The 13,928-nt window shown below is 47.3% G+C and overlaps 1 protein-coding gene across 1 annotated transcript in view; it reads left to right on the top strand.

Annotated features, from left to right (window-relative positions):
* LOC119293656 (protein PIN-LIKES 6-like) overlaps positions 1–3,877 on the top strand; it is a 5,233-nt gene extending 1,356 nt beyond the window's left edge. The window contains exons 2-10 of the mRNA XM_037572043.1: positions 1,508–1,587; positions 1,750–1,874; positions 1,967–2,088; positions 2,169–2,342; positions 2,435–2,509; positions 2,630–2,730; positions 2,813–2,865; positions 3,016–3,210; positions 3,338–3,877. Of these exons, the coding sequence (XP_037427940.1) occupies positions 1,508–1,587; positions 1,750–1,874; positions 1,967–2,088; positions 2,169–2,342; positions 2,435–2,509; positions 2,630–2,730; positions 2,813–2,865; positions 3,016–3,210; positions 3,338–3,459 (1,047 nt within the window). The 3' untranslated portion in view covers positions 3,460–3,877. The remainder of the gene's footprint in view (positions 1–1,507; positions 1,588–1,749; positions 1,875–1,966; positions 2,089–2,168; positions 2,343–2,434; positions 2,510–2,629; positions 2,731–2,812; positions 2,866–3,015; positions 3,211–3,337) is intronic.
* Positions 3,878–13,928: the final 10,051 nt, after the last annotated feature.

The raw sequence follows: 13,928 nt of genomic DNA, 5'->3' as shown, positions 1-13,928 counted from the left end.
AGCTTTCCAAACGGTAGTGATCATGGCAAAGGCGATGTGACCCTCAAACTGAGCATTGTATGCAGAAGACGCGGAGTATACCCCATCTTTAGTGAACTTCCAAAAAATTGCATCATCAACTCCAGGGGTTAGAATGACATTGGAGAGCTTCTCCCAAAGGGTGGCGAATTGCTCAATATGCTCAAAAGTGAGGCCCTGAGAGGTATCAATGTTGCGGACCCAAGCGTTGTCTGTGAGACTCGAGCGAACGGAGCTTCTTTTCTTCCTGGAGAGATCAAAGATCTTTGGAGCAATATCCTTGGGGCGAATACCGTCCACCCAAGGTGATTCCCAGAAGGTGGCCCGATGACCATCACCAATGGTAACACGAGTGGCAGCCGCAAAAAGATTTCTATCATCGTCAGTGCATGGCGTGCCCATGCCAATCCAAGGTTTAGTGGGGTCAGCCCACTCAAACCAAAGCCATCGCAAGCGGAGAGCGGTAGCAAACTTTTGCAAGTTGAGGACGCCCAATCCACCATATAACTTGGGCTTGCACACTGTCTCCCAATTAATTTTGCATTTCCCGCCGGTGACCTTTTCACATCCCGCCCAAAGATAAGCGTGTCTAATATTGTCAATTGCCTTGATGACCTCGACTGGCAGATCCAGAGGAGTGAGGTGGTAGATTGCTATAGCAGTGAGGACCGCCTTGACAAGAACAATGCGATCCGGCGACGCAACATGTCTGCCAAGCCAAGGAGTGAGTTTTTCAGCCACCTTGTCTTCCAAATGTTGAAAGTGGATTCTCCGAAGTCTCCTGACCGATAGGGGCAGCCCAAGGTATTTCATAGGGAAGGTAGTTTGGATGGCAGGGAAGGACATGAGGATATCATCGAGGGCAAGATCATCGCAGCGAATGGGTGCCACATGGCTCTTGGCGCAGTTAGTGACTAGACCGGTGACCTCACCAAAATTAGCAAGGGTCGATGCTAAGAACTGAATGTCTTCTTTTATTGGCTTCACGAAGATGGCAGCATCATCCGCATAGAGAGACGCACGAAGGGTTTCGGTCCTGGCTAGAATAGGGTGCAGCTGGCCTTGACTCGTCGCTTTAGCAAGGATGTGGTGAAGTGGGTCGATGGCAAGGACGAAGAGAAGCGGTGAGAGGGGGTCTCCTTGCCTCAGGCCCCGGCCATGCTTGATAGGATCCCCGATGACTCCATTGATCAGCACTCTCGATGATGCTGAGGACAGAAGGGCCGACACCCAGCCTCGAAAGCGGCTCGGAAAGCCATGATGTCTCAAAAGATCCATCAAAAAATTCCATCTCACCGTGTCGAAAGCCTTCTTGATATCGAGCTTGAAAAGTAGCATTGGTTCATGTGAATAATATCTGTAGGTACGAACTCATTGCGTCTCATATAGTACAGTTGTGTCGCTACCTACGGCTCAGTCCTGACATTCTCATATGTATAAATATATGTATTCTTCATGTTTTAATTGTATATCCGGTTGTTGTTTCCAGCTAGTATTTTCCCTACTACTTCCGTGCCTTATATTCACTCAGCTTGGACGAGCAATTACAGTGCAGAAACTCTTAGACTGGTAAGTATCAGTAAGCTCTAGCTCTAATTAGCACAAAAAAATACGCTAGGTCGAATTGGAATACTCTGAAATGTGGATACTCTTATAGATTTTCCTCCCTCAAAACACTGAGCAAAAATGGAGACGAAAATATATATAGTACTAATCTCCAACACTGTGCAGGTGGTACATTCCTTTAAATATTGTTCTGGGGACAGTGTCTGGTTCTCTAGTAGGCCTTCTTGTGGCGTTCATTGTACAGCCGCCACGTCCATATTTCAAGTTCACCGTTGTCCACATCGCCATAGGCAAGCCGTATTCTGCCAGCAATTCAGCATGGATGCATGGTTTGGTACGTGGGTCCTGAGCTTGTGATGGGTGTGTGCGTGCATGCATGCAGGTAACAATGGAAACATGCCTCTTGTCCTCATCGCCGCTCTCTGTCGAGACCCATCAAACCCGTTTGGCGACCCTGAGAAATGCAGGCAGGACGGCAACGCATACGTCTCTTTTGGGCAATGGGTACAGCATATATATATGTTTCCGTTTTATCTCTTGTGATGAGTTTGTGAGCTGTGATCTCATGTCTCCTTGGTCGCCAGGTCGGGGCGATCATCTTGTACAGCTACGTGTTTCGGATGCTTGCGCCGCCGCCTGGTGAAACCTTCGATGGAAGCAGGGTGGAGAAGCCCCCTCCCCCAGCCCTGGCTGCTGCACCTGAACAAGTTCCCCTGCTAACCTCGCGTGCGTCTGAACAAGCTCCCAAGTGCTCAAAAGTAAGATGTTTTTCTTTCTTCCGAAGTTGTGTCATTACAACTTGTTCCGAGATGTCGATGAATGGTTTTCTGAAGCCCTGTAAACTGGACAGGCACTGCAAGTTCTGCACATCTTTGTTCAGAAATTTAAGCTGAAGCGAGTGTTTCAACCTCCTGTGATTGCCTCGGTGAGTAATTAATACTGTAATAGTACAATGCTCGTTTGATTCTGCTCACACCGAGACTCTGCACTGGCTGCCCTTTCCATCCACCGTTGTGATTCAACGTTTGTCAACATGTTTGGTCAGGCACTGGGCATTTCCATTGGAGCAACGCCATCCCTCAAGCACTTGGTCCTGACTAACCACGCCCCCTTGTTCTTCTTTACTGATGCCTGCATCATTCTTGGGTACAGTTTCATATTGCAGTGGCAGTATACACAAATCTCCTAGTGTGCCTTACAGACAATCTGGTCTGCTGCCTTCCTGCAGGGGGGCAATGATCCCATGCATCTTGCTCGCCCTCGGAGGCAATCTCGTCGATGGTTAGCTCCGCTGTGCTCTCCTGCATGCATGCATGCATGCATCATGTAACCTCAGTTATCAGCGAACGTGAATGATTACTACGAGTACAAGATAAAGATATGCCTCAGAAAAGCGTATGCTATGTGTGTTGTTGATTCGAATCGATGCAGGTCCGGGTGCGGGCAGCAAGAAGCTGGGACTGAGGACGACGGCGGCGATCATCATCGGGCGGCTGGTGCTGGTCCCACCGGCGGGGATGTGCATGGTCGCCCTGGCGGACAGGCTGGGGTTCATCCCGAGGGGCGACACCATGTTCAAGTTCGTCCTCCTCCTGCAGCACTCCATGCCCACCTCGGTGCTCTCCGGTACAACAATTCAAAATTCATGTCCCCGACCCAACTCAACCAAATTAAACCGCCACGCGTGGATGGATGCATACACCAGGTTAAATCATGCATGAGTAACGAAGCTCTGTACGTTGGATTCGAGCAGGGGCCGTCGCTAATCTGCGCGGGTGCGGGGAGGAGTCGGCGGCGGTGCTCTTCTGGATGTACGTTTGCGCCGTCTTCTCCGTGGCCGGGTGGATGGTGCTCTACATCAGAATGCTCTTCTGAGGCCTCCACCCCTTGTGTGGTTCCGTTCCCGCTTCTTCCACCAAGCAAATGTTACTCTATACTCCATCTCCACTCCACTCCGACCGATACATCATATGCTGCTGTTGGTTGTTGCTTATTGCAGTTCACACGCGCCGACGATGGTGATGCTAGTAGTACTAGCTGACACTGACCTCCCGGTCGCGGACAAAGTTTGCTGTCGACGCTCTCGATTCGTGCGTCTAGGACTTGTGTCCCACATGGCTCGCCGCCCCGGCCGGGAAGGGCTTGGCTCCTTTTGATTTGTGTGGCGGGGACGGGATACGGCCGCCGCTGGAAATGCCCTGCAGCTTCACATAAACGACAGAAAAGGAATATGCACCAAGCATTCGGTCTACACTAAGAGTTATGGATCAGTAAAAGCTAGCACTCTTTATGAACTATCACAGCGTGAACCTTTGATATGAAGGATTTTCATAGGAATTTTGAATCCTTAGAGCATCTCTTCCGGTTACTATAATTTAGAGGACTACACGATCAAGTATCATTTAGGAAAGTGTATTCACTACTTTAAAAAGAGGCCGTTTCTAATCGACCCTCTAAACTAAACTCACTAATTTTTCTTTTGACCAAATCCGTTTAATTTGGTCCACCAAGTTAAACTTCAATACTCAATTATTTTATTATAAGCAGGCTATCAAGACATAACAACCAGGACAACCAACCAACATCCTGGACAACCACGAGAATTAAGAGCCGCGTGCCCAATAGGCCCTTCAGGCGTTTTTTTAGCGCCAACGTCCAAAAATCAGCTCAGTCGCGTCCCCAGGAGCCTCTTTTTCACCGGTTTGGGCCGAAGTTGGCACCGGCGGACCCAGGCCAAACCCGTTGCGCTGGGGGCGCCCGAGGGCGCCGGGGCAATTGGCGCGAAAGAACGGCGGGCCCGCCGAGTCAGCGACCCACGCGCCTCTTCGTCCTCACTGCCTCGGTTTTCCGCGGGAAATCAATGCCAAGGCTGCCCGCCGGTCAGCCTTTCATTGATTCCTCATGGGCGACGCGGGCGCGGCGACGCACCACCTCCCACCACGCGTACACACGGCACCCACCCCCCGGCCGCTATATAAGCAGCGCTTCCCCCTCGCCTGTGGCCGCACCCCGCCCACAGCCGCCGAGCTCTCTCCACGCCGTCGAGCTCTCTCCCCGTGTGCCGACGCCGCAGACGTTCCTCCCCTCTTCTTCCCTTTTCCCAATCGCGACGATGGGCTAGAGATGGCGATGGGGCGGCGGCCAATGGCTTCGGTCGCCGCTCGTTGCACGAGTGGGAGTCCAACCTGTTGTTCGAGGCCAACGCCCCGGCGCCTCCGAATATGCGCGCGTCGGGGCGGTGGAAGCTCAGCGCCGGTTGCGTCCCCATTCCCCCGCTGCCAGACGTCACCGTGCGTGCCAACTACTTCGCCGACAAGGTGGGGCGCCGGTGGTGCGGGGGACCAAGAACAGCGAGGGCCGACGCCTGTGGTGGGGCGCCCCCGACCTCACTCTCCACGCCGTCCTCCAGCACCTCGAGGGCGGCAATGACCCGCCATTGACGTACCCTGCCGCCCCGGTCCCCCGCCGGAGCGGCGGCCAATGGATGCCGAGGAGGGCCGGCTCCTCTTCTTCCTCCTCCCGCTCCTCCGGCTCGTCGGCGTTGTTCGGCGTCAAGGACAAGCCCATGGAGACTGCCGAGACGCCGCTCGGCCGGTGCACCCGCAGCGCGACATCGTCATCAACGAGGGCGGGAGCGCCTCCTCCTCGGCTCCTCCCCGCTTCGTCAAGCCGAAGACGGGGCCGGGGCTCGCCATCGTGAAGACAGAGCCAGGGCTCGACGACGCGGCGGCCTTGAAGTGGGCGCGTGAAGACTGGGAGCGGACAGAGCTGGGGCGCCAGTGCCGCGTCTTTGAGCAGTTCGCCGCTCGACGTCGTGGCTGCGACGAGGGAGGCGTCGTCGTCCTCGACGACGACAACAATGACGACGCGCCACCGCCGCCGGTCCGCCAGGGAGACCCCGGGAAGGGGTCCAGCAGTGGCGTCCGTGTGAAGGAGGGGAAGGACGATGACGACGGTGGCGACGACGGTGACGACGGCGACCTCAACTCTCTCAGCGCATTATTCGGCCTGTTGTCGCGTCCTGTTTGTTTTTTAAGTATTTTATCTAAAAAAGTATTTCAGTTCGCCGAGATAATGTACCGTTTCGCCGAATATTTGTCCCGTTCGCCGAATTTTAGAGAAATAAATGTTCAAAAAAATTAAAACCAGGCGCCTGGGGGCGTCGGCCGGGAACCCGATCGCCCCTAGGCTGATTTTAGCGCCGGTTCGCCCCCAGGCGGCGATTTTTCGAGCCGCCTAGGGGGGCAATGACTGGAGATGCTCTAGGACCAGCCAACAGGCCCACGGAGTTTACAGGCACGCAGTCCAGCATAAAACATAACATAGGCACGCAATCCAACAACCTACTCATAAAAACAGAGGATGGCAAGACTGGGCAGGATCGCCATCCGCTAGAGATGACAAAGAGTTGGGGGCGCTCGAACTTTAGCAATCAACATCTCCAGGGAGTCCCGATCATCAGGTTTAGTCAATAATTTCCACTGCTGCAAAAAGATAGACATTTTAAACAGGACATCTGCAGGTTTGTTAGGAAAGACACCCTCAATGGTGAATTTGTTTCTCGTAGTCCAAAACGACCAGCACAAAGAGCAACGCCGACCCAAAACAATCGTTTGGACCGTCCCTAGAGCCCAGATGAAAGAAACTGAAGCTCATCAAAGCAGTTTGGGGCCCAAGAGACATTAAGACACGTACGAACGCGACACCAAACCGTGTTAGGCCAACACACACCCAAAGAACATGTGGTTGGCATCTTCCAATTGAGAGCACAAGGTGCAACGATCAGAACCAGGGTCATTCTGCTAGCGGATTTGGTCCGCGAAAAGCAAACGGCCCCTAAAGACCTGCCAAAGAAAGATGTTGATCTTGGGGGCAGCTTAGGTGCCCAAACCTGCTTAAATTTAGATGTGGGAGTACCAGATATGAGGCAAGAGTATTAAATGATATCTTGATCACATCCTTCACCAGTTCTTTGCTAAAAGAACCGATACATAGAAAACTACAAGAAAAATAACACACTTCAATAGAAACACCACTTTCCTATCTGCTCCTGTTAGTCTGATCAAAGCTTTCTCTTTCTCTTCATTGCCTACATTGCCTACATTGTTCCTTTTCTCTATTGGCTTCTTGAGCTTGCACACTTCTGTCTTCTCCGCCTCCTCAAAGTTGGACATCTCGTCCTCTCTAGTCTCAACTTCGACATTGCGTCGTCCTCTCTAGTCCCATCTCTAGCATCTAGGGCACGAACATTTAGCATATTTCTCGCTGACAATAGTTCAATGTACTCTTCTTTTCAATGTCAAAACTTGCATCCTTCCTACATACAATTTTGAGGACATTTTAAATTGCGATGAATTTGAAGAAAACCCGTACTCAACTCCGTGCCGCCACCCACTCTAGTGCCAACCATGCAAGCCATTGGGACTCAACTCTATGTTGTACTAGAGGCGGAGCTGAAGATTGAAGAGCTCAATAGGCCCTTGGATGGGCCTTCCTCCTCTTCCACTTAATTTATTCCTATCGTGTTGATGGCTCTTTTACAAAACTGGAGTATCCTGTGTTGGAATGTTCGTGGTCTAAATGCTCCTGAAAAACACATAGCTCTATCTAATGCTATTGCTTCTAGTGGTTGTTCGATTATTTGTCTGCAAGAAACCAAAATGCAGGTTATCGATCTTGCACTTATTAAAAAGATTTACCCAAGACATTTTGATAAATTTGCTTATATTCCTTCGATTGGGGCTTCAGGTGGAATCCTGACTATCTGGAATAGTTTGCTTTTTATGGGGAAAGTCATTTTTTCTTAACAATTTGTGTTGGGTGTTCAGTTCACTGCCACACAATCCTCTCATACTTGGAACTTGATCAATATTTATGGTCTGTGCCAAGGGGGCCTTAGGGAGGCCTACACCAAATGGATGTTTGATCTATCCATCCCACACTCTGAGGATCAGCTTTTGGTCGACGATTTTAATTATATTAGAGCCCTTGAAAATTGTAACAAGACAGGCGGCAATACACAGGACATGTTCATCTTTAATGATTTCATTAGGGAACAGTTAACTGAATTGCCAATCAAAGGTCGTCGATTCACGTGGAGTAATATGCAACATGACCCCCTATTGGAGTAGCTGGATTGGTTCTTTACCTCTCTTAACTGGACCTCTTCATTCCCAAATACCATGGTTAAACCTCTAGGCAAGCCAGTCTCGGACCACATTCCCTGCAACATTGTTATTCAAACTAATATTCCTCGGTCCAAAATTTTCCGCTTTGAAACCTACTGGTTGGCACACCCAGGGTTTATGGACCTAGTTCAAACAGTTTGGGATAAACCAGTCAAGCACGGCAATTCAACTTCTACTCTTTGCCAAAAGTTACAAAATCTCAGGCAAGCCTTAAAGCATTGGAGTAAAAACATTTCTTGCCTCAAAGTGGCAATTGAGAACACCAACAAAACTCTTCTTGAGTTAGATAGCTTTGAAGACAAATGTATCTTGACGATTCCTGAGCATAACTTTCAGATCATCCTAAAGAGGCACCTCCTCTGTCTTCTTAAATACCAGAAAGAATATTGGAAAAAGAGATGCACGATACGTTGGGTCCAGTTCGGCGATGAAAACTCCAAGTTTTTTCAAGCGGTTGCCACTGAGCGATATAGAAAAAATTGCATTGCGAGCCTAAGGACTGAGGATGACACCATTGTGGATGATCATGCTTCCAAAGAATCTGTTATCTTCCAAACTTTTAAAGAAAATTAGGGCGCACCACACCACTGGACATGAAGTTTGACCTACCATCCATTCTTAATACTTCTGATCAGCTAGATGGCCTCACTGCCCCTTTCACCATGGATGAAATTGACATTGTCATCAAAGAGATGCCTCCAGACCACGCACCTGGACCGGATGGATTCAATGGGGCTTTCCTCAAAGCGTTGGCACATTATAAAGAAGGATATATACCAACTGTGCAATGAATTTCATGATGTCACACTCAACCTGGAAAGTTTGAACTATGGTTATATCACACTCATCCCGAAAAACCAATCTCCTGAGGCTGTCAATGATTTCCGGCCAATAACATTGCTGAACTGCTGCTTGAAAGTGCTCACAAAAGTACTTGCAAATAGGCTCCAGAAAGTCATCTTATCCATAGTTCACCGTAACCAATATGGTTTCTTGAGAGGAAGATCCATACAGTATTGCCTTGCATGGGCCTTCGAATTCTTGCATCGATGCCAAGCCTCAAAGAAAGAGATTGTGCTCCTAAAGCTGGATTTTGCCAAAGCATTCTATACCATACAACACTCAGCCATGATTGAGATCATGAGACAGATGGAATTTAACTGTAAATGGCTTCAGTGGATGACATCGATCTTTTCATCCGGGAAATCCTCTGTGCTCTTGAATGGTGTACCGGGCCGTCAGTTCCAATGCCTTTGTGGTGTTCGCCAAGGAGATCCGTTGTCACCATTGCTTCTCGTGATCGCTGCAGATTTGTTACAGTCTGCAATTAATGATGCTTACAACAAAAATCTCCTGAGCCTACCCTTCCCTGCTAGGAACACTACGGACTACCCGGTCATTCAATACGCGGACGACACAATCATCGGTATGCCGGCCTGCCCCACCCAAGCAGCCACCATGAAGCAAATTCTCTCAGACTATGCTGCTTCGATTGGGCTAGACATTAACTTCCACAAATCAACCCTGATCCCAATCAACACCCTGGACGCCCTCTGCCAAAACATAGCTACAATCTTTGGTTGCACTATGGGAAAGATGCCCTCACCTATCTTGGGTTGCCACTTGGCACCACTCGGCCTTCTGTTCAGGATCTTATGCCAATGGTGTGTCGTGCTGAGAGAAGGATCACTGCTGCTATGTCAATGATGTCTTATGCTGGTAAACTCTCGTTAGTGATTTCATGGATTACCTCCATAGCCATGTTTGCCATGTGCACCATAAGATTAAATCCTAAAGTCGTAGCACAGCTAGACAAGATTAGGAGTCATTGTCTATGGATTAAAAAAACTGACCAAGGCACCAAGAGTAACTCACTGGCAGCATGGGACCTAGTCTGCCGCCCCAAGAAACATGGTGGTTTGGGTATCATTAACCTTCAAATCCAGAATTATGCTTTGTTAATCAAATTCTTGCACAAATTCTATAACCCCCTGAACATCCCATGGGTGCAACTGATCTGGGACACGTACTATCCTCACGCAATACCACATGCCCAGGATCCTTGTGGTTCGTTCTGGTGGAAAGATGTTATGCAACTCAGTCCAACATTCAGAGGGGTTTCTTCGATTAAGGTGCATGAGGGGTCCTCGGTTCTGTTCTAGAAAGATGCATGGCAATCTGAGATCCTGTCGGAGGCCTTCCCTCGAGCGTTCTCATACACTAATAATGTAGATATCTCTGTTCGGGACTTCTTGACTACTGTTGCCAACCCACACGAGACATTCCAGCTCCCCTGTCTTCCCAGGCATACGATGAATTCATGCAGACGAGTCAGCTTATCAGTGACACGCAGTTAGAAGAGAATGGCAAGGACACCTAGACCTACATTTGGGGTGCTAGTGCGTTCAAGGAAAAAAACTACTATGACTACTACTTCAGAAAAATTGAGGTACATGTTTCTTACAAATGGTTGTGGAGATCAAAATCGATACCCAAGGACAAGGTCTTTGGTTGGTTTTTGTTGACTGACTGTCTTAACACACGCAACATGCTCAAGAGAAGGCACTACAACATTGGATCTAACCTCAATTGCTTACTGTGTGGTTTTCACGTTGAAGAGACAGTTGAGCACTTGTTCTTCCACTGCACCTTCAGTGTTGAATGCTGGGATATTGTGGGAATTCATTGGTCTGCCCAACAGCATAGGCTCAAGTTGCTGGAAGAAGCCAAGTAGGCTTGGGACCGACCAATGTTCATGGACATCTTTCTGGTAGCTACATGGAGCCTGTGAAAAGAGAGGAACAATCATTACTTCCAACACACTGTGCCCTCTGTCTCTTCCTGGAAACAAAGATTCAAGTCAGACTTTGCCAATCTTAAATACAGGGGTTCTGAGGATATCAAAGAGTTCATTGATGCCTACCTGGCAGCACTAGTCTAGTCTAGTCAAAATAAATCTCTCTTTAAGGTTGTAACACATCCTTTATTTTCCCTACTTTTTCCTTTTCTTCACCACACCTAAAGTGGTGTCTGGTTCCATGTAAATATGTATCACTATTCCATTAATTCAATTGCAGTAGGAGCCTCTCCTACTATTTTCAGCGTCAAAAAGAAAAAAAGAAAACTCGTACAAAATGGCACTCACTCCCTCCTTCTGGCACTTGTAGAACACCCTTCTGGGATGTTTCGACGAAATGAGGCACAACACCAGCCGCGTGCAGTGGTCACACTTGATGACCGGAAGTGGCGGGCCAATGACCTGCTGGGCGAGTGTTGAGCCTGACCGACGGGAGGATGTGGATGTGCCGCTGGTTGGTCGACGGTGAGATGCAAGCGCCGAGAGGACGAGGGCTACTAAGTGCCGGCGCAGAGCGGTCGCGGGGGGAGGGGGGTCGCGCGGTTCGGTCCTCGTCGAATCACTCCAAAACGCGACGACCCCCTGGACCGGGTGCGTCAAATCCGATGATGGCAGCATCGGACATGGATCAGTTAGTTTTGGTGCCAGCAACAAGAAGCGACCGAATCGATGTGAGGGGAGAGCGCGGCGACACTGGTTTAACGTGTGCTCAGAAGCACCTTGGATAGTAACATAATTCCTCTTGGATCAGTTTTGCATAGGTTCAATACAGAGTACATGCAAAAGGATATATAAATGTTGATTAAAAGAAAATAGTGAACACCAAATTGTAAGGATATGAAAACTGAGAAACGGTTAAAACCAACAACATTTTGCTTTCCATGGTAGTTCAATACTTGTCGATAGAGCGGATAATATGATATGCATAATTATACTTAAGGTGGCATGGTATCCAACAGGGCCGGGCCCACAGTTGTCCCAAATGTGCGGCCCGCACAGGGCCCATAATTTTGGGGGGGGCCCAAAATATTTATGTAGGCTAGTATTTCTAAAAACAAAAACAGATCGAGGCCATACTGGGCCGCTGGGCGCTGGACTTGGGCCTGAGTGGAGGGCATCGAGCGCCTCGCCTCGCCTCGCTCGTTCGTTCGTTCATGCGGCAGGGAATCAGGATTGTCCGTCAAAAGAAAGAAACAATGAGATGGCAGCCTAAGCCCATGGAATCGGGATGGTCTGTCCCCATCTCGAAACCGTAATTGCAGCCGCCTCAGGCCGTTGGCATCACGCTACAGTCGCGTCGGCCAACGACGACCGGGCGTCGGGAGATCACGCAACACCACGTATCTCATCCTCAATATCAGGTATTTGAAACTGATAGAGTGATAGTGATCCAGCGATCCAAAGGTATCTCTCCAAGTTAATTGTTTGCCAAACCCAGCAGGAAATAGATTGTCTCGTTGCCTTCACATCATCGGATCGGTCGGATTCAGGCTGCTGTTGTAGTGTTGTTGTTGCCTTCTTGTCTCTGTTCATGGCTTCCTCTCCCAAATTTCAGACTCACCAGATCGATCCATGACTCAGCGAGTCCTCCTTTTGGATTAACTTTGTTTTCTACTCCTAATTCCTAATTTCCTAATTAACTATTGGCAGGGATTGTTGCTTCATTCTTTGTTAAAGATCGGTTCTTACCTCCTCGTTTAAAAATCACTCACGGTGTAGTAGTTCAAGCGGAGAGGACCCAAAACTAGGTGAGTTAGACCCAAAACATTGATGCATCAACTAATTGATATATGCTACTCTTCAATTGTATTTTATTCATCTTTTCTATCTTGTGTTTCAATAATACAGATTTGAGTCATTATGGAGAAACATCAATCTAGTTCCTCTAAGCACAATACATTATGTTATATACATTAGAATTTTTTTTCTGTGAAATATATATATATATTATAATTGCCCGTTAGTTCTTTTTTAGTGAGATAGGGCCCCATTTTTTAGTTTAGCACAGGGCCCCAGATTTTGCCCGCCCGGCCCTGGTATCCAACTAGAAAAAAGAGCCTGGAAAGGAATGGAGATGAAAAATGGACAATAGAAGAGAAGGCTTACCTTGCTTTCTATTTGAGTGCTATACATGTTTGTTTTGCTATTGTTCAAGTGTCTTACCATAAGAACAAACAATAAATATATTTATATTTACTATAGTAAGAAGATTGAACTTACGATAGGTACTATCTATACTAAGCATGCAAAACTAAGGTAACAATATGATTGTCAATTTGGTAAGCAGAGTAACTTTATGAATGTATGGCAATTATGCATTAGAAGCAACTGCAAGGAAAATAAAATATTAGCTCACACGTTATTGCTGCCATTATATAATTGTATTTGCCGGTTCTCTTATTTGGACAATCTGCTCTCAGAATTAGAATATACAAATCATTTATAGTACCCAAAAGTATGCCCTAAACTTATTCTTTACAATGAACAGCAAAAATTCAAATATCAAGAAGGTTATGGTGATGAAGCTAAACCACAACATCACTATCAAATATGTTCTTGAAAGAACACTTGTAACTACAATGACCGTACAAAGGCATCATTTTAATCTGTTGTAGTACACAAATAAAGGTGATGTGGAAAGATGTATCCTTGCATACAAATATATACAACTCATAGTCAACATTTTAAATTCAACTCAAACGACACAATAAGTCAACAACCACCAGGACAAATATGTGGATGGTGAGTATATTTACCAATCTGTGTGAAGTAGGATGCAAACAAGATAACAAGATGATCTGAAAACCTATATTTATATAACACAATGCAAATCTGTAGATATTTTCTCATAGACTTCAAATAAGACAATCCTAACATATTCAGTTTTATGTAAAACTTGCTAATCCATGTATTGCAAAGCATGATTTCTGACAAACAAACATGCTCGACGATTTATTAAAAGAACCGCAATCAAAATAGCAAATACGACATATACAAAGACCACCACTAAAAGGTTACAAAAGATTAGGAGATAATTTCCGACATCCATAAACAATAAAATATTAGAATAATATGTTTCCATGGTAACTTCAACATCCATCACGGGCAATCTATCTTTTGTAAATAACAGTCAGGATCAACTCGATAAATAAACCAATAGTGTGTAGATATTAAGTGTGCAACAACACAACTAAGTATTTCCCATGTAGTAATAACTTATATAACTAGAAGATACCCCGCGTGTTGCAGCGGGAAATATGAGCAAAAGGAGAAAAAATATCAACTATATTAGATACATG

The sequence above is a fragment of the Triticum dicoccoides genome, chromosome 4B, assembly GCF_002162155.2.
Source record: "Triticum dicoccoides isolate Atlit2015 ecotype Zavitan chromosome 4B, WEW_v2.0, whole genome shotgun sequence".
NCBI classification, from domain to species: domain Eukaryota; kingdom Viridiplantae; phylum Streptophyta; class Magnoliopsida; order Poales; family Poaceae; genus Triticum; species Triticum dicoccoides.
Note: the sequence above shows the minus strand (reverse complement) of the source record. Positions and strands in the feature narration are given on the sequence as shown.